A 27,295-nucleotide genomic window follows, 5' to 3' on the forward strand; every position below is an offset into this window, starting at 1 on the left:
CCAAACACAATGCACATCTTAAAAACTTAAGAAAAACTGAGCCAATGAAATATTGCAAGATATACTGGAGTAGGATGCGTCTTTGTTTTAAGAAAATTGGGTTAGATGATCAAAACCGCTGCTTTCCCATAGTCCATTACAGGAAATGTCCCTTATTGTAAAAAAAATCTGAACTGGAAAAATGGAATGTGGTTGGGACATGTGGGAAGACAATATTTTCAATATACTATGAAGCAGAAAACACCATCAGTTGCAATTTCCCAGAGATATAACATCTTAAAAACAAAACTCTGGCGTTTTAATAGAACTCAAAAGCCAAGATTTTTAAACTACTCCAGAACTTACAAGTGTACTACTCTCAACGTTACATTAAAAATGCTATCTCGTCATCCTTTAATTCCCACCAGCACCCCCAAAAAAATAACTGAGCATCGAAACCAATTTACATCAGCAGACATTTAATGTTCTGTAGCGAAAATAAAAACAAAAGAAATTGAAAGCCCACTTGAATTGGATCTCAACATTAAGAATTGGCTGTACAAGTTTTTTTTAATCTGTAACTTACAAAGATATGGCTGCTTTGACAAAATGCTGATAAAGACAACAAACGCGTAGTTTTTCAGGATTCAGTCACATTCATTTTTAAACGTTTCAATCTGCAAAAAAAAACAATTCAGTTCACAAGATCAGACTTGATGACTCAGTGATTTCTGGTGGTGCAGAACTGCTTTTATCCCAGTTTTGTTTTTTTTAAGATTAAATATAAGTGTTTAAAATAAAACTAGCAATGAAAACTGTGTGATAGGTTTACAGGATTATTACATCACACATTCTGTTCATTTACTGTGAACAGCATGGCCATATCTTAAAATACAACTATTTTGTAATAGAGCAGTTCCTTTTTGTTAACTGGTTAGATATGAACTGCAGGACACTGGCCATTTCGATCCCCTGTAAGTTTTAAAAGCAGAAGTTTAGACCAAATTAAACTTTTAAAAAAAAAGGAATTTTGAAATATAACATACAATTTTCAAACAGGATTATAGCAGTTGACTGGAGATTATTTATTCGTCACCACTTTATATTTAGTTATGCAACATGGGTTCACATGTCCAATTTAAGAGGATACTTTTCATTTTATACAAATCATGAGGTAAGAACTGGGTACAAAAGTCTAAAGTGTTTGAGATGAATTTTAGAAAATTCATCAGATAATATACTGAGACAGAGACCAATCAGTCAGCATTAAGCAAAATCTACACTGCTTTTAATGAAGCTGCATCTTAAACTTGTCGCTCATTTCGCTATGTGTATTTACAGCATTGAAATTTTACAAGGTTGAGAGAGTTATATATTTACAGGAGCCTTTGATCTTGTCCTTTGCTATCAAATCTTTCAAACAAAGAAATCCACAGGAATGATTCATTCATAGATTCATTCACCGGGAAGAAAATTAAACAATTTTTGTTGCTAAGTTGAATGAATTTCATGTTCTATAAATTATACTTTGACATTCACACATTTTGTCCTTTTATTCTGTACACAACTCATTGGGAAGGTACGTTAGCTTCCTGGATCAAACAGGCCGAGAGGTTTGCCTGAACATAATGTAGGTACATCTGCTGTGCTAATATACTTTTGTAGCTTCGCAAGACTTTTTATTACCTGCCATGAAATTCTTATTACAAAATGAAAGTTTCGCCAAAAATACTAGTAATTTTGGCTAAATTTGCAGATTCTTATTTTGAAAAGATCAAAGCAACTCCTATAAAATAGCAAGCCAAATTTAAAATGATTTGATTTTGTTAATGACCGCAAGATACAAAATGGGACAGCATAAAAAAAATACATGCACACACCCACTCAAGTCCTCTGTCTAAACCTTGTGAACCAAGCTGTCAGTGAAATTTATTCTAACTCTACTTATATAAAAAATATTCCCTTGTATTGTTCAGTCATCCCCAGAATTAACTTCCTCCTCTTCCTCCTCCTCTTCTTCCTCCTCCTCCTCCTCTTCTTCATCTTCTGGCTCCTCCTCTTCATTTGTTTCTGGTGGAGGACTCTTCTCTTTCTTTGATTCTTTAGCAGGACTTTCAGGTGGTTGCCCCTTAGAAGGTGGTGATGCCTTTGTGGTAGCAACCCGTCCCTTCCCTTTACCTTTTACCGGACTGGGAGTTGCAGGGGTGACTTCAAAAGAGAAAGACACACAAATCAGTAATTAAAAATATTCAGTAATGTGACACAAATCACTTATTTTAAAGTGATTCGAAACAACTTAAGATTAACACATTTCTGATACAAGCAATTAAATGCTTGGCTATTCGGCCGGAAAATAAAAATTGGTCTGTTAAATTCATGTTTACCTAGGAGATATGACAGAGTAAAAACTACAAAGAAGTTCTTGCAGTCTTATTAATCAACACTACTATATGCCCAACAAGACACCTGGCTTGTTTGTTAAACAAAAGGTTAAAATGAAGGCATTTAACTTTTAATCGGGGTTAAAAGTCAAATGAAATATATAAGCAAAATGTTAAATGATGGTAATACTGGAAATATAATGCACATTAAATAAATAAAAGTAACCAGTATGTTCCTAACTAACAAATTACTAAGCACAGAGATCCCAAAAGTTTTCATTAAACCTTGTGTACTTGGTGACAAGCTAGAAATGTAAACGCTGAGTAATCATTTAATGACAGAAATTGTGGGAAGGAAAAAGTGACACTAAATTTCTTATGAAGGGCTTCATATTTCAACATATAAGCTAAAGAAATAAGAAAGATACACACACACACACACACACACACGAGAACTGTTGGAAGAGGAAGGCTTAAACTTGAAGGCAGAAATGCACTCAATTTAAATACAAAATATTCGCAATTTTTTAATGCATCAAGTATTATGACAAATATTATAGGTATAGAAGACAACATGGTAAGCTTGGAACATAAAAGCTCAGGTCAACACGTTTCTCTGGCTGCAACTGTGAAGAATGGTAGAAAACTTCCCCAAACATTGTGAACTTGCAAGGCTTCCACTCAAATCCCAAACAGCCAAATCAATTTACAATTAAACTTTGCCAACTCTGATAACATTTAAGAAGAATTAAATGACTAGCTGAAAACTCATTGCTGGGATATTGAATTGGTATAGATAGGTATTTCATGGCTGGCACAGACACAGTGCGCTGAAGGGCTGGTTTCCATGCTGTATGAGTATTACAGCTCAATGTGGAGGAGGATCTGGGATTCTTCTGACATAACCCAACTGTGCACAGAAGCCACAGCCATCCCGTGTGGGTGGTGGAACGAGCACACCATCTGACAAATTGCCCAAAGGGGTTGTTACTTGGCAGCTGCACTGAGAATTGGTCTGTTTTGAAGGCTTCAAACACAGAAGGATTCTTCTCTGGGAGGTTCATCATCTGAGCAAAGTAGGGGACAGGTACCTGGCATAATTCATCTTATCATAGGATCACAGAAAGCTACCACCGCTGCAATGCTACCATATATTTTCTAGCACTAGGGGTGTATACCTTGCCAAAATTCACTATAAGAATTATTACCCCCAGATGATACCGGTGGCTCAAATTTGGGGTCCTGGTTCTTCTACATGTTCTAAGATAATAACGGCAGTGATATCTAAAATATGGTAGACCCAAGTCATGGCCAGAATCAAATGCTGCCTAAGCAAGGACCTGGATAAACTGTAATTTGCCTATCACCATAATAGATCAGCAGTGGATGCAATCTCACTGGCTCCCAGTGCAGTTTAGAGGGAACAGCGCTGCATGCCCAGAGGGTTTTAGTGCAATTACTGACATGACCATGTTGCAATTGTTGCCCTGAACTGAACAGTTCATTATCGACCACACTGGTGGCATGGAATTAAATGGGAAAACTTAAAGACTGCTGCCCAGTTTATGAGAAAATTGCTGTAGAGATTTCAGTACTAGTTTATATAGAGATTTTCCCAAATCTTAATCTATTAGACAAACTGAAAAGGGCTTCTTGTTTGTTACATGTTGACACCATGATATGAATTTGTAATTCAGTATTCAAGTAGTTTGAGCACAAATCTGTATGATGAAAAAATTGTCTCAATTCTTCTCCATCACTAAATTCAATTTTGTAGATTAACTGATGATCTTTCTTACCATTTAACCTCATGTGGAGGGAAGAGAGGGGCAAAAGATGAGTATTTCTTTTAAGTGAATGAGTAGGCCCTGCTGTTCTTTGCATCTTCATTGCCATTCAACACCATAACCTAACAGAAGTATACTAATCTTTTCCACTCCCTTCAAAGTTCAAGAGCGAACACAAGAGTTCTGCAAATGCACAAGAAAAAAATCCTTTCGGAAGCTTGTATGGATGCAAGGACTTTTAAATCAGGAGGTACTACACCTGTTCGCAAGTGCCAATAGCCCAAAACAACATGATGTAAAGGCTAAAATCTCTTTTCTTCATTCCTTGATTGCTGAACAATTCTATTGATACAATTGTGAGACAGACATTCTTCTGAACTTTTGCTCAGACCCCAGGTACACCAACATATTCCTGTAGAATGAAAACTCACTGGCTTCACTCTTCCAATCCAGCTTCCTTATTTGAGCCTATTTGAATCAACCAAGTACCTCACCTTCACTTTTATATTCACTGATCCTGAACTACACAACCATACCTTTGTCTTTACCATAGAATTAAAAAAATTCAAGACAGCCCATGGATTTAATTTTTCCATTAACAGCTTACCTGTAGCGCTGAGTCTGGGTTTAGGTGTCTTCTTTTCCTTTTTTTCAGGCACTGTTTTAGTTTTCCTTCCCTTTTTGCTTTTCTTCAAAGAACTCTCATAGTCACTATCATCATCCTCCTCCACGTAGAAGTCTGCATCACTTCCAGAATCCCCTTCTATAATAACATGTATAATTGTGAATTTCAGTCATATAATCAGTTTTTTTAATTGACCAAATACCATACTGGTTTTTTGGTGCTGTATTTTCCATTAAAAGTTTGTAGATTCCTAAACTGCAAGGAAAGGCCTATGATGAACACCAACACAAATGAGACATTCCACATTACAAGGTGGCGGAACAATTGTGGTTTTGGACAAGAATTCCAGATTGCAAATTCAAAAGCCATCATAAGAGGCCACAAAACTGAATTCAACACATTTAGTGGTTTTATTGATCTGAAAAGTTCACAGCCAGGTCATTAATGTACCCCAAAGAAAGGTACCCTGAAAACCACACCTTATCATGAACTTAATCAGTATGTATATCAGTGCTCCCAAAGATTGTCATTTACTGTAAATTTTTCTTACATTTGACCCCTCCCACTCCCCTGCCCTAGAAAGTACAACACCCCACACTTGTCCAAGTTAAACTATCTGCTACCTCTTGGCTATGTTTTCAACTAGTCTATATCCTACTGAATGAATCCTTTGACAACCTTCCTCAATTCATAATTCCACCAAGTATTGTGTTATCTGCAAGCTTGCAAATCAGCTCACTTACATCTTTGTCTGTATCACAAGCAGCACACAATCGGTCCACAGTACCACAGATCACCAATAAGGGTTCGATTTCCCGAGGTCAGGTATGCTCTCCCTGTGACCACATGGGTTTCCCCTGGACACGCCACTTAAACATTCACAGTCTAGGTTCGAAGAAGTATGTCAACCTCTGGGATAATGCCTTCTACAAAAGCTATTTGGAGTCAGGTTTTCCAATCAATGAGATGAGATTGGAGGTGTGGGTTGTAGAGGTGTCCTACCGTATGTAAATGACACACAATGTCAAGTTACTGACAGAGCCTGCTCTCCTCAAGATCAAAACAACTTTCAGAGAACCTTAGAAGAAATGCACCGAAGTATGCTGGAAAAGGCTACAAAAGCATTCTAAAGACCTGAGTGTTCATTAGTTCACAGTAAGAAAAAAGTCTAAAAATGGAGAAAATTCATCCTAGGAGTGGATGTCTTGCAAAGATCACACCAAGGCCACAAAATGCAATACTGAAGGAGGTGAAAAAGGACCCAAGGGTAACAGTAGAAGTCCTGAGGAAATCTCTAGAACTTGCTAAAGTCTCAGTTCATGTGTCCACTATACAAATAGTGTTCATGGAAGGACATCACTGAGGAAACCACTGCTCTCAAAAAAATACTGCTGCATGTCTCAAGTTAGCAAAAGACCACCTGGAACAATGTTTGGTGGACAAATGAGACAGAAGTTGAACTTTTTTTGCAGAAATGCCTGCCAGTACATTTGGAGGAAAAAGGGTACAGCACACCAACACCAAAACCTCATCCCAACTGTGAAGCATTGTGGTTTGGGGCTGCTTTGCTGCTCGAGGACCTGTACAGCTTGCAATCGTTGAGGAAACAATGAATTCAAAAATTGTATCATGAAGGTCAGGGCAGTGGTCTGGCACCTGAAGCTTAATAGAAGTTGTATGATGCAATAAGACAATGATCTGAAACACAAGAGTAAATTGATTAACAGAATAGTTTAAAAAGAAGAAAATTCATGTTTTGGAATGGCCAAGTCAGAGTCCAGATCTTAACACAATTGAGATGCTGTGGCATGACCTGAAGAGGGCTGTTGATGCAAGGCATCCATAAATATTGATGAACTGAAACAGTTTTACATGAAGGAATGGTCTAAAATTCCTCCTTGCTGTTGTGCAAGTCTGATCAGCAGCTACAGAAAACATTTGGTAGAGGTTATTGCTGCTAAAGGACATTCTACCAGTTATTAAATACAAGGGTTCACATGCTTTTTCCAGCCTGGACTGTGAATGATTTAAATATGTGTTCAATAAAGACAATATAGGCCAGTTCGTCTGACCCAAGTGGCAAGGAAGATTTTGGGAGTCAATTGTTAAAGAAGTGGTTTCGGGGTGTCAAAATGGTTGTTGTGATGCATCTAGTGTGGCAGTGTAGTGGGTAGTGCTTGTCGCTCTTTCAGCTTCCACTGCTGGCTAGCAGTCTTGCAAAAAGGAGAGCTGAATGTGCAAGTCTCTCTCTGCCAGTACATGGCCTCTCCAACAGCAAGCCTCATGTAGTGCCTCCTCGCTGGTGACACATGGAAATTGAACTCCTTTCGGTCACAGGCTGAACTACAGAGGATGGGGAGAAGGTCTGGCCCCTGCACACACAATACGCAGGCCCACCTGCATGTAGACATGCCCTGGTGCTTGTGGACCAGATCCCCAGTTATGGGTAAAAGCCCCACTGGCTTATGAGCAGCCTTGGGAGAGGCAAAGGCTATGAGAATAAACCCAGACAGAAAATCCAGAGTGGAGTCCCTAAGGCAGTTGGACATCATTGAATATTCTTACATCCTTCCAACAGCTCCTGCAGCCAAGCTGGTACCAAACATATTGCTTCATAAGCTTTCCTTTGGACTACACTGGTGAGGCTGAGAGGGAGATCTTGACGACTGGGCATCTCAGGATCTCCATACTTTCTGCCTAGGCTTGTGATGATGAACATTTCCCATTGTCCTTCAAGACAGATGGATGGCAACAACAATGGTTTCAGGGTACTTGGAGGCATAGGCCGTTGTCACCATGGTTTCCTCAAGGAAAATCTTGCCTGACAAATCTACTGGAATTCTTTGAAGAAATAACAATAACAAGCAGGATAGACAAAGAAGAATTGGTTGATGTTGTGTACTTGGATTTCCAGAAGGCCTTTGACAAGGTGCCACACGTAAGGCTGCTAAGTAAGCTATGAGCTGATTTGCAGAAGGAAAAGAATGGGAATAAAGGAAACCTTGTCTGGCTGGCTGTTGGCAACCAGTTGTGTTTCACAGGTACCTGTGTTGGGACCAATTCTTCTTACGTCATATGTCAATGATATGGATAATGGAATCGCTGGTTTTGTTACAAATTTGCAGACGATATAAAGATAGGTGGAAGAGCAGGCAGTTTTGAGGAAGTAGAGAGGCTACAGCAGGACATACAGATTAGGTAAACAGGCAAAGTATCAGATGGAATACAGTGTTGGGAAGTGCATGGTCATGTACTTTGGTAGAAGAAATGAAAAGGTCAACTATTTTATAAATGGAGAGAAAATTCAAAATACGAGGTGCAAAAGACTTGGGAGTGCTTGCACAGGATTCTCTAAAGGTTAATTTCCAGATTGAGGTAGGCAAATGTGATGTTAGCATTCATTTCAAGAGGCCTGGAATATTAAAACAAGGATGTAATTTTGAGACTTTATAAAGCTCTGTGTTCCGAGACAGATATTTCAGATAAAAACAACGGCGCATGCGCACCAACTTTAATCATCTGCTCATGAGTGCATGTACAAGTATACCATAACATCCCCCTTTTTATCAAAACAAAGAAAAGGAACAATTGTATTAACAATTAAACTCAATTTCTCTGTAGTCTGCTTTCTAGTGTATTTTCATGGAATTAACTTTCAAAGGATTCATTAATCGTGCCTTATGTCTCTTACGCCTGTCACAAATAGATACCTTACCACTCATTATTTCCATTTGTATGAGCATATATACAAAATATAAAATATACTAAAATTCGACTTTAACTTCAAACTACACAACCTCAAATAGGACATGGTCCTTCTTTGAGTATAAACACGACATTAAAACGCCAAATAGTGTCACAGACTTATTGTTTTTTTTAGATTATGAAGACATGTAGTCCCCTTTTATTGTCATTTAGTAGTGCATGCATTAAGAAATGACACATTATTTCCTCTGGTGTGATATCACAAAACACAGGATAGACCAACACTAAAAAAACTGACAAAACCACATTAATTATACATATAGTTACAAACAGTGTAACAATACCATAACTTGATGAAGAAAGTCCGTGAGCACAGTAAAGTTCAAAGTTTCTCAAATGTCCCACATCTCACGCAGACGGGAGAAGGAAGAAAAACTCTCCCTGCCATGCCGACCACAATCTGACTCTGAGTCATCCGAAAATGTCGAGCTCTGATCAGCTCTCCGACACCGAGTACTGAGTGGCATCTCTGCCGAATGATTCGACCTCCTTCTCGGTCACCGAAAGCAGGCAAGGCCGGGGATTTTGAGGCCTATCCTCCAAAAAATTCCCGACCACGCAGTAACGACAGCAGCGGACGGGTGTTTCAGAAATTTCTGCAGATGTTCCTCTGTGCTTTCACGTCCACTCAACATCAAATCAGAATTGTCCACGGCCCCTACTTAACAGATACGATATCATTTTTCACCGGAGAGCTGCGCATGCACGGCGCACTGCCGTCTTCTCCTCCCACCGATTCATTGCTCATGCCATTACTCAATGTGGGACAAAGTCTTCTAGATATTGTGGCCTTTTCACTGTGCGGCCAGAACGAGTTTTTACTGTTTTGTCCAGGTCCTGTTGTTTGTTATTTGCGTGTTTCAACGTTTGTGTTAGTGTTTGCATTGTGTCATTAGCCTCTGCTAGTGTTTGGTTGTGTGCATTTAATAAGGTAGGCACACGGTAATCATTGTCATTAGCCTCTGCTAGTGTTTGGTTGTGTGCATTTAATAAGGTAGGCACACTGTAGTCATTGTCATTAGCCTCTGCTAGTGTTTGGTTGTGTGCATTTAATAAGGTAGGCACACGGTAATCATTGTCATTAGCCTCTGCCAGTGTTCGGCTGTGTATATTTAATGCGGTAGGCACACTGTAGTCATTGTCATTAGCCTCTGCCAGTGTTCGGCTGTGTATATTTAATGCGGTAGGCACACTGTAGTCATTGTCATTAGCCTCTGCCAGTGTTTGGCTGTGTGCATTTGATGTGGTAGGCACACTGTGGTCATTGATCCTAGTTGTTTGACCTGGTTTTGCCTGCTCATATGTGATTAGCTTTTCAGGCGGTTCCTCAGCCGTCTTTCATAGATGTGTACAATTACGTCGGTAGATCCCTGAAGGGGTTTGAACTACATACGAACGTTCATCAAGGAGGCCGACACACAATTGCTTTCTCCCAATTCTTCTTACCTTGCAATAGCGGTTGCATGCGCACAGTATCCCCTTCATCGAGTGGGGCAAGATCTTTGGCTGATTTGCTGTAATTGTCGGCCTGCTGCTGGACGGTTTCATACGCTTGCGTTCGCGTACAGCTCTGGGTTCCAGAACTCACTGTTGTAGGCAGGAGCATGCGTGTGTGGCCATTCATCAAACGCTGGGCAGGACTTGTGCTGCGTCCTTGCAAAGATGTGTTGTGATGGTCTAGGAGTGCGAGGTAGGGATCTGCTCACGATTTGTTGCTCTTTGTGAGGATCCGCTTAGCTGTTTAAACTGCTGATTCAGCTTTTCCATTCGTTCTGCTATTTCCGGGGCTGTTACACAAGTGCTCAAAATCCCATTCTCGTGCAAATCTGTGAAACTCCGCTGACGTGTATTGTGGCCCATTCTCACTAACCACTTGTGTTGGGCTACCATATCTCGCAAAATGAGCCTTCAATTTGCGAATAATGGCTGCGCTGGTCGTATCACAAAGAAGATCTACCTCGAAGTAGTAATCAACGGTGACAGGATACTCTTTTCCTTCAAATGTAAACAGGTCGGTACCTATCTTTTCCCATGGCCAAGCAGGTACCTCATGACTCATAAGCGATTCTTTCTGCTGACTCATTAGCGATTCTTTCTGCTGACTCATTTTGTATGTGCGACAAACATCACATGTAGCACTATATTGCATAATGTCGCTGCTCACGCCTGAAAAAAAAGACATTCGCATGCGCGTCTGAGGCAGCCTTCTATGCCCAAATGTGATGAATGAATTCTTTCCTTCATTTGCTTTCGCTCACTTTGCGGTATGATGACATGCTCACCTTTGAAGATTAAGCCGTCTTGGACTGCGAGCTCATCCCTATAGCTGTGAGTTGCTCTGGTAGCACGTCACGTTCGCTTGGCCATCCACTGATGATTACGCATTTCAACATCTGTCGTGTGTCACCTTTCCCTGTTTCTATGCGAATCTGCTCCAGACACTCATCGCGGATTGGCAGGTGCAATAGCATGTTGAGTTCGTCGAAGCTGTTCTCCTGGCCTGGAGTACCGCTAACTGCTCGCGATAGCGTATCCGCAAGGTGCATGAGCTTTCCTTGACAGTAGGTGATGTCAAAGTCATAGGTCTGCAGGCGAAGAAGCATTCCCTTTAGGTGCTTTGGTGCCTTCACCAAAGGCTTCTTAACTATCATTTTGAGTGGCTTGTGATCGCTGAGTACTCTTGTGAAGCAGCCAGAAGTGTATTGATGAAAACGCTCAAGTGTGAAAACAATCGCATTTCCTTTTGATTGCTGCATAACGCGTTTCTGTGACCATTAGCATTCTGCTTGCATATGCGATCTGACCTCCATTCTGGAGGAGTGCTGCCCCTAGGCCTTTGTTGCTGGCGTCACATTGGATGGTTAGCTCTTCCTTAGAATTGTAGTATGCTAACACTGGTGCTTCGGATACCATCCGCTTAATCTTGGAGAGCGCGTTTTGGTGCTCAGCTGACCACTCCCATGCTACATCTGGCTTTGTCAGCTGTCGTATTGGCTCAAGGGTATCTGAGAGACATGGTAGAAAACGGCTCAGGTAGTTGACAAATCCGATCAATCGCTACACTCCCTGCACATCCATGGGTGCTGGCATATTGAGCACGTCAGCAACCTTTTTAGGATCAGGCTGAAGTCCCTCACTTGTGATGAGATGTCCCAAAAAGGGTATCTCTGTCACTCTGAAGACAGATTTGTTCTTGTTGAACCTAATATGCTACCCTGCACAATGCTGTAATAGCTGCTCCAAGTTTCACATCATGATCGGCGATTGCCTTTTCCTGTGTTTCCCCTTTTCCGTACACCAGAATGTCGTCTGCGACGCAGATCACTCCCGGTAGTCCTTCCAGCGCCTGATGCAGCCTGCGCTGGAAGATCTTTGATGAAACGCTGGTTCCAAACGGGAGTCTGAGCCATCTGTACCATCCGAAAGGTGTGTTGAAAGTGGTGAGCATGTTTGATTCACTGTCCAATTTCACTTGCCAGAATGCAGAACTCATATCAAGCTTGCTGAAAACCTTAACCTGGTCAAGATCTGGCAAAATGTCCTCTATCACCAGAAGGGGGTAGTGTTCTCTCCTCAGCACTTTGTTCAATGGTCGAGGGTCAATGCGTATACGAAGATTGCCGTTGTTCTTCTCTGTGACCACTAACTGGCTAACCCACCTTGTAGGTTCATGGACTGGAGCTATCACCTTGCAGTCTACCAGTTGATCAAGCTCAGTTTTCACTTTCCGCTTCATAGCGTGAGGTAGACGTCGTGGGGGTAACACTGTGGGTTGAACTTCCTCATCAATCTGCAGGTCGGCTGCACCCGGAAGCTCCCCGAGCGCATCATCGAACATCTCTGCATAGCGTGCTTCTGGTGTGCATTGTTTTTCTTTAAGTGTAGATGCATGCACCTTGCAAAAGTTGTCATTGTTGACCATAATCAGCTTCATTTGCTGGCTGGCCCTGCTTCCCAGCAATAGTGTAAGGTCATCAGTGACCACAACAAATTCGAACCGCAAGTATTCTGTCGTCATGGGGTTACGCAAATTTCACTCTGCAATTTGGAGGAGCAAATTTGTAAGGAGATAGCAGGTATCTGTAGTAAGCACAAGGTTGTGATTGTGGGAGATTTTAATTTTCCACACGGACTGGGAAGCCCATACTGTAAAACGGCTGGATGGTTTGGAGTTTGTAAAATGTGTGCAGGATAGTTTTTTGCAGCAATACATAGAGGTACCAACTAGAGAAGGGGCAGTGTTGGATCTCCTGTTAGGGAATGAGATAGGTCAGGTGACGGAGGTTTGTGTTGGGGAGCACTTCGGGTCCAGTGATCACAATACCATTAGTTTCAATATAATTATGAAGGATAGGTCTGGACCCAGGGTTGAGATTTTTGATTGGAGAAAGGCCAACTTTAAGGAGACGCGAAAGGACTTAGGAGGAGTAGATCGGGACAATTTGTTTATGGGAAGGATGTAATAGAGAAATGGAGGTCATTTAAAGGTGAAATTTTGAGGGCACAGAATCATTATGTGCCTGTTAAGTTGAAAGGAAAGGTTAAAAGTTTGACAGAGCCATGGTTTTCAAGGGATATTGGAAAATTGGTTCAGAAAGAGAGAGATATCTACAATAAAAATAGGCAGCATGGAGTAAATGAGGTGCTTGAGGAATATAAAGAATGTAAAAAGAATCTTAAGAAAAGCTAAATTAGAAAAGCTAAAAGAAGATACGAGGTTGCTTTGGCAAGTAAGGTGAAAATAAATCCGAAGGGTTTCTACAGTTATATTAATAGCAAAAGGATAGTGAGGGATAAAATTGGTCCCTTAGAGAATCAGAGTGGACAGCTATGTGTGGAGCCAAAAGAGATGGGGGAGATTTTAAACAATTTCTTTTCTTTGGTATTCACTAAGGAGACGGATATTGAATTGTGTAAGGTAAGGGAAACAGATATGGAAGTTATGGAAATTATGATGATTACAGAAGAGCAAGTACTGGCGCTTTTAAGGAACATAAAAGTGGAAGTCTGTGGGTCCCGTCAGGATATTCCCTAGGATCTTGAGGGAAGTTAGCGTGGAAATAGCAGGGGCTCTGACAGAAATATTTCAAATGTCATTAGAAACGGGGATGGTGCAGGAAGATTGGCGTATTGCTCATGTTGTTCCATTGTTTAAAAAGGGTTCTAAGAGTAAACCTAGCAATTATCCGCCTGTGAATTTGACGTCAGTGGTGGGTAAATTGATGGAAAGTATTCTTAGAGATGGTATATATAATTGTCTGGATAGACAGGGTCTGCTCAGGAAGAGTCAACATGGATTTGTGCGTGGAAGGTCATGTTTGACAAATCTTATTGAATTTTTTGAAGCGGTTACTAGGAAAGTTGACGAGGGTAAAGCGGTGGATGTTGTCTATATGGACTTCAGTAAGGCCTTTGACAAGGTTCCACACGGAAGGTTAGTTAGGAAGGTTGAATTATTAGGTATTAATATTGTAGTAGTAAAATGGATTCAGCAGTGGCTGGATGGGAGACGCCAGAGAGTAGTGGTGGATAACTGTTTGTCAGATTGGAGGCAGGTGGCTAGGTATGCCTCAGTGTTCTGTACTATTTGTCATATACATTAATCATCTGGATGCTGGGGGGGTCCTTTCTTCTGCCTTCCTCCCTTCTTGAAGATTGGAGTGACATTTGCAATTTTCCAGTCCTCCAGAACCATCCAGAATCTAGTGATTCTTGAAAGATCATTACTAATGCCTCCATAGTCTCCTCAGCTACCTCTTTCAGAACACTAGGGTGTAGTCCATCTGGTCCAGGTGACTTCATCTACCTTCAAACCTTTTAGCTTCCCAAGCACCTTCTTTCTAGTAATGGCAACTGCATTCACTTCTGGCCCAACACTCTCAAGCTTTCCGCATACTACCAGTGTCTTCCATAGTGAAGACTGATGCAAAATACTTGTGTAGATCATCAGCCTTCCCTTGTCCCCCATTACTGACTCTCCAGTGTCATTTTCCAGTGATCCAATATCCACTCTCGCCTCTCTTTCACCCTTTATATATCTGAAAAAAACTTAGTATCTTCTTTTGGTATTGTTGGCTAGCTTACCTTCATATTTCATCTCTTCCCCCTTTATGGTATTTTTAACTGCCTTCTTTTGGTTTTTAAAAGCTTCCCAATCCTCTAACTTCCCATGAATTTATGTTGTAATTTGTAGCCCAGATCCTGGCTACTGTTCGGAGGCCTGTATATAAAGCAACTCCCATCAGGGTCTTTTTACCCTTTGCAGTTTCATAACTCTACCCACAAGGATTCTACATCTTCTGATCCTAGGTCACCTCTTTCTAAGGATGTGATTTCATTTCTTACTAACAGAGCCCTCTGTCAACCTGCCTCTCGTTTCAATGTTAAGGTCCCAACTATAATCTTCTTTCAACTATGACTCAGTGATGTCCACAACATCGTACCAGCAAATCTCTAACTGTGCTACAAGAGAGTCAACTTTATTCCACACATGGTGTGCAGTCAAATATAAAACATTCAATCCTGTATCCAACACCCTTTTCGATTTTATCCCCCCTCTACGTTGCAACTCATTCCACTGACTGCAATTTTGCCCTATCATCTGCTTGTCTTTCCTGAGTCTCACTACACAGTCTCTGCTTGTAAACCAACAGCCCTATCACTCTAGTTCCCATCTCTCTGCCAAATTAAGTTTAAACCTTCCCCAACAGCTCTAGCAAAACTGCCTGCGTATTGGTCGCTCTCGGGTTCAGGTATAATCTATCCCTTTTGTGCAGGTCATACCTTCCCCAGAGATCCCAAAAATCTAAAACCCTGCCCACACACCAGTTTCTCATCCACAAATTAATCTGCCAAACCATCTTATTCTTACCGTCACTGGCGTGTGGTACAGGCAGCAATCCAAAGACTGCTACCCTGGAGGTCTTACTTCTCAGTTTTCTACCCAGTTCCTTAAATTCTTCAGGACATCCTCACTTTTCCTACGTCATTGGTGCCAATATGTACTAAGGCTTCTGGCTGTCGTGGACTTGATCCCAGACATCCCTGACCTTGGCACCTGGGAGTCTCTATGGTGTCCACAGAATTCCTGTCTATTCCTCTAACAATATAATCTCCAAACACTACTGTAATCCTCTTCTTCACCCCCCCCCCCCCACAAGGCACAGCACCAAGAACTGGTCAGCGTAGCTCCCCCTCCCCTCCAGTTGGTTATCCCCTTCAGAAGTATACAAAATGGTACACTTACTATTAAAGGTATGGCACAGGGATACTCTGCACTGGCAGCCCATTTCCTGCCTCCTGCAACTTAGGGGTGACTACCTTCCTGTACCTCCTACCTATCATCTCCTCAGTTTCTCGTGTGAGTCACAGTCAATATATTTCCCCAACCACCAGCCTCACCAAGTCTACAATTTTCCAATTTATTTCTACTGCCCCTTTTTAAACAAAAAAAAAACTATATTAGCTGTTCTCCAGTCCTATGTCAAGGGGATACAAAGATCTCTGTCCAGGTTCCAGTAATCTCTTCCCTTACTCTTCCAGATAACCTGTGACAGATCCCATCGGGTCCTGGGGAGGGAACGTCGACTCAGACCACGAGAGGCTTGCGTCGGGCATTTTCATGCCTTACAAGGTGCAGATTGGAAATCTGTGTGGGGCAGCACTCCTTGCACAGACACTAGAGCAATGTGTGGTTAAGTGCCTTGCTCAAGGACACAAACATGCTGCCACAGCTGAGGCTCGAACTAGCCACCTTCAGATCACTAGATGAACGCCTTAACCACTTGGCCCATGTGCCTGGGGACATTCACCTTAATTGTCTCCGAGACCCATCCCCTGTTAGACCAGAAGACGGACAAGACAAGAACACTACCATATTCATCACTGATCTATCCTCCACCATGATGCTCTTTAAGAGCACCACCTCCTGTTAGATACCAACTTGGCCCTGAACATCACACTCCTCACCAATCTCACCATGCTCCTCATCCTCTCCTTGAATACTGACGCAAAGTATTTATCTAATACCTCACCCATGAAAGGAACGAGAAAGCCAATGACAGTAGGAAACACAGCAAGGCTCAGGCAGACCACCACCTAATAGCTATTAAAGAATTGTTGCCACTTAATTGTCAAGTACAGTTCATTCAGTGAATGCATGACTTTTCTGGTTTGATACACAGTGTGCACCCTGAATAAGAAAACTGCCAATTTATAATCATACAGCTGAACCTCCAGAAGCAGTGGTACATCATCAGCAACTTGACATGTTCACTTTTTCCATAAATTAATAACTGACCACCAATGTATTCCCTCACTTTGATTTTAATTCAGATTTCTTCCTCTGCAATCTTTCACTCTTGTGCTGCAAACAAGACCACAACAATCTTACCACATTCTCAAAATCTTTTCAGGGGACACAAGTTATATCACTTACTTTCTTGAGCAGCCTCTTCATCATCTTCATGCTCTTCTTCACTTCCTCCATCATCCAAAAGGATTTCTCTCTGTTTGCTTGCAGCTTTGGATGCAGCTTGCCTTTTCTGACGACCATCTTTGTGACCTTTTTCATCTTCACTCTCATCATCCCCTGCTAAAAGAAATAAGTACCCAGGATTAAATTTTAAAATCACAAACCCACACCAATTATACTGGGAGACAGTACAGTCACCGGGGACATATATCTGCACCTTTAAGAGATTATGATATTATTTACATATCACAGAAAGTTTAAGACATGGAAAACAATGTACATCAGTTCAAAAGGGATACCCCAGAAGACTACAATAAATTAAATTCCATCTGAAGTTATACATACTGTATTTTACACTGATTATAAAAGAAGGTATCCTATATTTTCCCGCTATGTTAATTTTGGTGCCTTACCCATTTTCTTCCTTTCATGATACCAAACCTCAGAAAATAAACTTCAGTAATTCCTTATCACCATGATCATTCTTTACAAGAGAAGGTCCTCACTGGGTACAACACAACCACATCAGATTCGTCCTTTCAAAGTTCAAAGTAAATTTATTATCAAAGTTATCCCCTCTGGTTCAAGACGGTCCCTGAATCTGATGGTGTGGGTTCTGAAGCTCCTGTACCTTCTTCCTGATGGCAGCAGTGAGAAGACAGCAATTGAAATGTCATCCTTTGGAAAAGAAGTTCTCTTACAATGCATGGCCTGGAAATGGGGGTCCTTGATGAATGCTGCTTTCCTGCAACAGCACTCTGTATAGATGTGCTCAATGGTAGGGAGTAGGTTACCTGTGATGGATTGTGCTGTATCCACTACATTTTGTAGGCTTTTCCCTTCAAGGACACTAGTGTTTCCATGCAGGCTGTGATACAACTAGTCAATATATGCTTCATTACACATCTATCAAAGTTTGTCAAAGTTTTAGATGACACGCTGAATCTTTGCAATCATCTAAGAAAGTAGAGGCCTGCTCTGCTTTCTTCGTAATGGCACGTAGGTGCTGGACCCAGGGCACATCCTCTGAAATGATAATATAAATTTTCCAAATGGTCACCAAAATCTTAACATTGGGCAATCAGTCACCAGGATCAAATAAAATTCCTTGCCTAATTAGTCATGATACAAAAACTTTTTTGGTTAAGTGACCCAGTATTCAATAGCACATTTTTAATGATTATTAGAAATGTAGCAGCAAAAGTATGAAATGGCAACAATGATTAACTATGTACTGATTGAACAGCAAGAGGCAGATTCAAGGCCTGTCCATCTGAACCGAGAGCAAGGTTTGATCCATCTAAGCTTCTGGCCATTTTGGAAAGGTGCGGTCCAGGCCCAGAGCACATCGATACAACAAGGCCCCGAGTCTTAGAGCAAGGAACAACCCGATGTTTGAACAATTTAAATGCGGGATCAGGTGGATTGCAAAGGCAAAGTGTTGGAACCAGTGGCAAGGGTCAAGCCGGTTCTGTTCGCTCTTCCATGACGTTTACCGGGCTCTGCGCTGAACTGAGACTGAGGTTGAGAGCTGCTCCGGGCTTTGTGTCTGAAGACTCAGTTTTGTTCTAAATGCTATTTGCTTATTTCTATTGTTTGCACGATTTGTTTTTAATCCCTCTGCACATTGGGTGTTTGACAGTCTTTTTTGTAGGTTCTTTTGGGTTTCTTTGTCTTGTGGCTGCTTGAAAGGTGATGAATGTCATGGTCGTATAATGTATACATACTTTGATAATAAATGGACTTTGAAATGACAGAGTTACAGATATGATTCGGTTAATCCCTTAAGTGAATGACTATTCCAGAGAGCGCAGCAGTAAGAGTCCTTCCACTGGTTATGCTGGGTTCTTGATATATGGCTGCAGGATACCCCAACAATCCACTTCCAGACTAAAGGGGTCATACACTATAAAATTCCCAAGATTTAGTGGGGATTTTGTACTTCAAGAGAGTTTTGTGGACATCCTTGGATTTTTTTTTATCATCCATCTGCTAATTGTGTCCTGTAGCAGAACTTATACTAGGTGAATAATAACTTTGCAGGGACCTACCCTACAACAGAATCACTCTCAGTGAAGACTGAAGGTAGGACTGCATCATTGCTGTCACACATTCTTTCCCCAACATTACATCTCACCTCTAACATTAATTTTCCTAAACCACTTGCTTCAAGAATCAGCTTATTCTAGCTAAATCATGATCTTACGTACCATAATATGCCTACAGCCTTTTGTTCTAAGGAGATTAAATCCCAGAAACAACCTGAGTACCATGTTTATTTAATCAGCAATGCACTATCACAATATGATTTGAAGATATTTCCTAAATTTCAAAAAATCCCAAGAAATGTGCTAGTTAAAATGGAGCTTTCGTGTGAGGATATACAAGTCACTAAAAGACATTAGTAGTTGTAAATATGGCCATAAAAAGGAAATGTCCAGAATGATAAATTTGTGATGGTTAGCAAGGCAATAGAGGTATAAATTTGAAACAATTTCATTACAAAGTAATTGCACAAGATAATTTAAATGTGAAATCTTTTCCTTTAAACGAGTAATGAAAAAAAACCCTTTTGGAAGGTTATTAAATATTCCTCCAGAGAAATAGTAAAGTTCACAAACAGCAACCAGATATGTAACATTAGTGTTAGTGTACTCATATGTAGGAAAATATTGCACCAGAAGATTAACTGATATTACCAAGCAATCAGGTAAAAGTGCAAAATGCAAAGTAAATATTTTAACAGAAGCCCAACTGAAAACATTATCCATGCAGTTTATCTTACTGACAGCAGGCCTGAGGATGCATGTAGAAGTATTATAAATCTAACCCAATCTGAAAATGGAAGCCATTTTTATTTGTGAAATAAGGACACAGTTTGAGCTACAAGTTCACAGAAGACACATATTAAAACACTTTCCAGCAAAACTACATTCTTAGAAAATAAGTACTAACAACTACAGCAGCTGCACAAGGCTTACTCAATTAATTGGAACTTCCATGAAATATTTAATACCAGTTGACAAACTAGACTCCACATGCTGCCTGATAACTATAAACATCACCAAAACAATCAGAAAATTGTAAGAATACATCAGAAGTTTAAACAGAAAAACTAGTCTGTAGCACTGACTTAATCAAGATGGAACAATGAACAAGTGAAACAGTAGAAATAGTCAAAAAGAGGACAAACTGAACTAATTTCAATAGAAAGATTGCAACAAAAATATTCCAGTAGACAATATCTGGATGGTTTTCTCATCCAATAAATTAATCACTTTCAGAATCCATCATCTATCAATCATGATATAAACTGGCCCATCAGTTAATCAGGGCGGCTGCTTATTTGGGATAACTCTTAAAGAAGCAAAACTGAGAAAAAAGCTGGGACAACATGACCAAAGGCGACATCCTCCAGATGACTACTACTTTTTCTTCCAAATGTGGTTCTGCTACTATTCTGCCTGTGATCTACATTTTGGTGGTGTGTTTTCAGGCTGACTGAGCGATCCAGCGTTTTGGTGATGTCTCGGAGGGTGGTCCGTAAGGTATGGCGGCCACACAGCAAAGAAGCCTGGAGATGGCGCAGCCATTATCTGCACAAGGTGTCTGTACTAATTTTGTTAATTTACAGTCAAAGGAACACAGCAGCTTGTTAGTTGTCTGTCATATCTGACACTAGAGATGGTACCCCTCCCTGGACACCCCATACATGGCAGTGTACAATGGATGAATTTCTCCACCTATTAGGAACTAATACAGATTTACAGTACTGTAGTAGCATTGGTAGTGTTCTAATTTGTTCTATATTTCACTTAAATACATAATTCGTTACTCCATTAAGCAGTAGTGTCTTTTTAAAAAAAATACCTTTTTAACTATTTCTATGAAACTTCAGCTAAGCCGGTCCCAATGTGTTCAAATTAAACTGAAAATTATAGCTTTCATTAATCTGAAAAATGTTACCATTTCTCCCTCCACAGGCACTGCCCAACCTGCTTGTTACTTCCTGCAATTTTATTTTAATTATTTATTTCCAACCTTCACTGTATTTTGCTTTCAGGCTGCCCAAATATGGTGATCAGTAAAGAAACAAACTGAATCATTATAGTTTCCTCAATGATTATATTTGCAACAAATAGTATTCATAATAAAAAGTTAACAGATAATTACTGCAGTTCTAATAAATCACACCGTCTGTTTTATAAACATATTCCTGGCTTTTATCTATTACCCAGAAACACATCCCATGTTATTCTGGGACTCATTGCCTGAATCTCAGCCCCAGATCTCCCACTTAATGTTCTATTCAATTACATTATATGATAACTCATTGCACATCCTGCAAGATCTTTCTGTCAAATCTGTTAAAGCAGAAAATTGTTTTTTTCTAATCTTTCCCAACAACCAGCCTATTAGTCCTTTGAACTTACTCCTGAACTGTAGTCTTTGAGGAAGAAGACAGCCAGAATAACTTTGAAGGTATAACCTGTTCATAGTCTACAGTTCTGCTCAAAGACAAATTCACAAAGTTTACTACCTTTGTGCACAATAGTCCTGATATCCTACCGAACATCCATTTTCACTCTCTATAAAGAATAGTGAATTCCTTATCAAAATCAAATTCTTAACCACATAACTTGGAAAACAAGAACTACTGAAAGCAAGGGCCAAAGAACATCAGATTATCAGAGTGCTGACAAGGAAATCACAATTCTTAGAAGATTACAGTAGCAACCACTCGATGCTAACTAGAAAACAATGGCAGATTGCTCAACATTTCATGACAGCAGTCTTGATGAATGCTGTCATGAAATGTTGAGCACTACTGATATGTAAGGACAACCATCACAGATCAAATAAGACACCCCAACAGATTGAGCACTTCTGGATTCACTCTTAATAATTCTAAATCATCTATAATACAACCTTTATACACTTGCGCTGTTTTATAATTGCTGTATCTTCCAAAGATAATTCGGGTATGATAGAACACACCAGGGCATAACTCACGGCACGCTTCTAGAGGTCAAAAGCTATTGTCAAACTACTGCAACCCAACTACATGTATAAGGTGTGAATTGTTTGTTCCTCTCCATGCTTTGTGGCACATCGGACAGCAATCTTGCCGCTTCTTTAGCATTTGTCTGCCTTTTTATGAGGCCGGGTTGCCAACTCGAGGCTCAACCCCGCACAGACGAAAAGTGTGCAAGGAGCTGGCCGGATTTGAACCACAGTGCAGGTGCCACTATACCACCGGCTTAAGGTATGAAAAAACAGGAATTAATGCCAGGATTTATTACTGCATGATACATACTAACCTGACCATGTCCCAGGTATGCATTGTTTCTAACAATTTACAAAAACTAAAATAATAAAAATCTCAGTTCTGAAATGCTTCTTTGAATCATTTGAAATATCTAACAGAATAACTAATTTTGATTTCTAGCAGCCAACATATTGTTTGAAATCATTAACAGCTAGCCAAAGCTAATGGTCTAGTAGTTTTCGTATGTTTTGTTATTTCCACTTAGAAAACAGAGATGTTTGCTGGAGAATAAAGATTTGAGATTTGATCCATTTACAGATAGTTAATTTTAACTACAAAAAACACTTTATTAATCTTTTTTCCTCCAGTCCTGATGAAGAGTCTCTGCCCGAAAAGTCAACTATACCCTTTTCCATAGATGCTGCCTGGCCTGCTGAGGTCCTCCAGCATTTTGTGTGTGTTACCTTATTACTAAGTCTTTGGTGTCCACGAAAATACAGTTTAAGAGCAGGGGCAAGGAATGAAGCTGCAGAGAGACCCCTACTCCACGTATCATCCATTATCAATTCCTGGAGTGCACGTTTTGTAGAATATTGACTGGCAAGGCTTTGTAGCCATGTCCTTCACAATCAAATACGTTGCAACACTTTGGATGAGCTAGGATACAACAAAAGATAGTTCTCAGCTAATATACTGGCCTGGGTAAAACTACATACAATGTGAACTTCAGAATGAGAAGTCCAGAAGGAAGTTTAAGTTATCGGCGAACAGGACTGGAGTAAGGTAGGGACATAAATGAAGAGGATAGAGAAGATTATGAAACAAAACAAATACATACCTGGGACACATCTAAAGTACTTACCATCAAAGTACTGACTATAATTACTTTCTTTAAAATAGTTGTTTGGAGATTGAAGTTATCCTTTAAGCAGCAATTCCAGGAACCCAGAAAGAAGAAAACATGCCCCAATGCCAAAAATTATTACAGATATACACAAAATTATGACAATGATTGTCATTCCACTAACTTTTTTTAAAAAAAGCATTACCTACAAATATAATATTTGGTAATGCACACAAAATGCTGGAGGAACTCAACAGGCCAGGCAGCATCTATGGAAACGAGTACCAACGACGTTTTGGACTGAAACCTTTCAACAGGACACATGAAGGGTCCTGACGAAGGGTCTCGGCCCCAAACGTCGACTGTAGTCTTTTCCATAGATGCTGCCTGGCCTGCTGAGTTTGTCCAACATTTTGTGTGTGTTACTTGGATTTTGAGCATCTGCAGGTTTTCCCTTGCTTGTGATAAAGCTTGAAGTAAAGCCAACATTGTCCTTTGCAGAATATTGACCAACTAGATAAAGAACAAAACTTAACAGTCTTGATGTATTTTTTTAATATAAACCAAGGAACAGCAAGTTGGATCATCTGCCATCTAGTCTACAATTATGGCCAACTGCTACCCTGCACATTTTGAATTTGTGCAATAGTGCTAAGCACAGTAACACTGTCATCCACAATTTTAAAAAGACATGGGTTCCACCCTAAATTAATCAAATGTAATGTGAATGAAAAAAAGCTTTAATAATCTGCTGTCCACCAGCTTGATGTGACTTTGAAAAAGATCTCAATGCAATTTAAATGGGCAGAAGAGTAAAAAAAAACTGGACACCATGCCAAGTTACTGGCACCTTGTTGGCTCTTATGACAGTTATATGTAGAGATCCTAAGTGCAACATCCTACACAGTGAACAATTCCTTTTCCACTAACATGCCCCCCAAACCTAATCTGATAATGTGGTGACACCCTAAGGTGTAAAATGAGTTGAGCGATCAAAGAGGCCTCAGTTACAGGATATGCCTAGGGGCAACTTTTAATAATTTTATACCTCCAAAAGAAGAATGAATGCAGTATAAAGAAATGATGAAGTATGATGAACTCATGCAGGGTGCCAGCTCATACATAAAAAACTGAATGGGGCAACTCAAAATCAAAGATGAGGAAAACAAAATTAATTAGACAGGTCATAAACTTTCCACATATTCTCGATCTTAACAGATTTCAACACTGATTTTTCAAAGAATGTTGATCTCAAATCTACTCCCTTAATTTGCATGGAACTTGATTTTGGCATTCCTAGGACTTAGAACGGATATAAAATCATTAGGAGTTTCTACCCTGAATGCACATCTGTGAGTCAGTAAGATTCAAATCCGCATTCAAGATTAGAGTACAAAATACACCAATGTTGTACTTAGGGAATCGTTCAGTTGACGCTGAATTTCAGTAAAGGCTTTAAGTCAAATTCAAAATAAACTTATTGTCAAAGCATATTTATGTCACTATGTACTACTCTGAAATCAAGCTGAGGCTGTGCATAGTTTCATAGAGCCACAGTATCATGTAGCACTGAAACAGATTCTTTGGCCAACCACAACCATGTCACCCTTCCTGAGCACTGAAATACTATTTGCCTGCATTATATTGAGTTAAACAGCATGGAAACCAGCCACTTACCCACCACATCCATACCAACAGTGAGCACTCATCCCCATTAATCGCAACGTCCAGCATAAAGCACAAAGCTTTCTCTTCCTTTGCCATTCGAGTATCTGTCTCAACAATTCTTCAATGCTGCCAGTGACTTTGCTTCCACCACTCCCTCGGGCAGGGCATTCCAGGCACCGAGCATTCACTGGGTAAAATTAGTCCACCTCAGATGCCCTCAAAAATCTGTCACCCTAAATCACTGTCGACTGGTTTTCATCTTCCTCTGATATGGTGGAAAGTTTCCTGTAGTTTACCCTATCTATACCCCTCAAGTTTCTTCTACTCAATCATAACCCCTCTTAAACTTCCCTAATCTGGGGAAAACAGTCTTTGCTTCTCCAGTCTTTCCTCTTAACTGAATTAAGTCCACCTCATGCAATAATCTGAGGAATCTCCACAGCAACCTCTACAGCACTAATGCATCACTCCTTTAGTTTAGTGATCTGAACAGAGGCCTGACCAGTGTTTATGGAAGTTGGAATATAACCTGTATACTCTTGTATTCAGTGTCTCAACGAATGAAGGTCATTTGTCTTCTTAACCATGTATTGCACCATCAAGGATCTGCTGTAAAATTTGGTACAATATTTTTTTTACAACAGAAAAAATATTGCCAGATGCCCTTGCATAGATACCGTTGAAGCAAATGGCCTGGTCAATATACACCAAGATCCTACTAAACAGCACATTAGGGCTGAACTAATTTGTTCTGCATACAAGTTCCAGTTTACACTACATACATCACTTTTTGTGTTCAGGATCATAGAAAGTGTTCCAGCAAAGTGCTTGTTCGAACACAACATTATAAGAGCACCTGCCCCTTTCACTCCAAGCAGTGTATTCCAAACATCCTCTGGATGAAAAAGTAATTCTTCAACAGATCTCCTATAAAGGTCTCACCCCATACCCTAAACCTATGCCCTCTGGTTTTAGACCCTGCGAAAAAATGCTTTCTACTATGTACCCTATCTATGCACTCATAAACTTCGTATACCTCTCATCAGGTTCCTCGTCAGAGCCTTCCAGTCCATGGGAACTCTCAATCACAATCACCAAAATCACAACTCATTACCTCCTCATCTTAATGCACGGATACAACTTACCTTCAGCCGATTTCCTGGGCTTTTTGGGTGTCCTTTTCTCCTTCTTATCCCCTTTAACCTTTTTTCCTTTTTTGCCTTTTTTTGTCGAAGCTTCATAATCACTGTCACCGTGGTCCAAATCCTCCTCACTCCCCATGTCCTCATCTGAAAGTAAATAGCAGAAAATTCATACAATAGCAAATGGAATATTATGATTTAAAGAAAAATAGGCTTGCAGATTAACTGTCAGAGAACATTACACCAGATAATTTAACAACACAAACTAGAAAATGTCTCAGCTCTATTAACAAATGGAACACACAATAGGCAATCACCTATATGAAAAAATGATAAAAGATCTAAAAAGATTAAGAGACCTCATACTGCCCTCCTATAACACCTTCCTTGAAACTAGTGGACAAAAAAAAAAATCCACAAACAACCAAGACCAATGTCAGAAGCAGATTCCTCTGAACTAACTGGGCTCAAACCAATAATCTACGCCAAGTAATCCTTTCGTTCTTGGCCACCAGGAAGTGCAATAGCAATATCACTATCCCAAGCCCTCATTTGCTGCAGCCTCTCCCCCATGTTGTATGCCTGGAATCATGCAAGCAAAGAAAAATAAGTATTTAAATTCTCCACAAAATATTAGTATACCAAAACACACCATCTACTTGTTATTTCAAAGCTTATGTTAAAATCACTCCAGACTGCAAAAGCTGCCAAGAAGCTTAAAAAGCACAAGAAGCATGCACAGCAAAATAAAAGGACTTGCATGCACAATCATACAGAAAAAAACAACCAGAAACACGCACATGTACCCAAAAGCATTATAAACTAAACTAATAATCAAAGAAAATATGCAAAAGCCATCATGGGAAGATGTTTCTATTGGTCCTTTTGTGGACTTTTAGAATTCACTGTTCTTACAAGAGAAATGCTAACTACATACCCACAACGTTCTGGTTCTGTAAAGTACAAAACCTGCGACCTTTAAGGTGAATCCCACAAAATACTGTTTTACAATGTATAAACTCAGTATTATGCTGAATGTGAGCTTGCATCCAGAAATTGCAAATTTAACTGATAAGCAACATGATCAATAGAAGCCTAAACTTGCATATTTCGACCTACATTTTCACACCTAATGATCCGAGCATCAGAGAATGACACCTTATGTCATTCACCACACAATGCACATTTCTACCTACACTGACGTACATTGGAGCTCAAAGTTCCAAACAAAAACCATAGGACTTTTTCCAGTGGAATTCTCTATACATCATAGGAAGGCAGGAAAACAACTACCTGGCAAATATTAGCTATTTTTTCATATTCTATTGTACTTCAAAATCAGGTTTATTATCACTGACGTAT

At 40.1% G+C, this 27,295-nt stretch overlaps 1 protein-coding gene across 2 annotated transcripts in view; it reads right to left on the reverse strand.

Annotated features, from left to right (window-relative positions):
• Positions 1 to 441: 441 nt before the first annotated feature.
• The window catches only part of nucks1a (nuclear casein kinase and cyclin-dependent kinase substrate 1a), a 44,445-nt gene continuing 17,591 nt past the window's right edge, over positions 442 to 27,295 (reverse strand). The window contains exons 5-8 of one of the 2 annotated variants that reach the window (XM_072278865.1): positions 25,937 to 26,080; positions 16,975 to 17,127; positions 4,755 to 4,910; positions 442 to 2,187 (exon numbers count right to left, since the gene is read on the reverse strand). In XM_072278865.1, coding sequence (XP_072134966.1) covers positions 1,952 to 2,187; positions 4,755 to 4,910; positions 16,975 to 17,127; positions 25,937 to 26,080 — 689 coding nt within the window. In that variant the 3' untranslated portion in view covers positions 442 to 1,951. Of the gene's footprint in view, positions 2,188 to 4,754; positions 4,911 to 16,974; positions 17,131 to 25,936; positions 26,081 to 27,295 lie in introns of both variants that reach the window. The other variant, XM_072278864.1, reaches the window with a different exon arrangement.

Source organism: Mobula birostris, chromosome 14 (genome assembly GCF_030028105.1).
Source record: "Mobula birostris isolate sMobBir1 chromosome 14, sMobBir1.hap1, whole genome shotgun sequence".
NCBI classification, from domain to species: Eukaryota; Metazoa; Chordata; class Chondrichthyes; order Myliobatiformes; family Myliobatidae; genus Mobula; species Mobula birostris.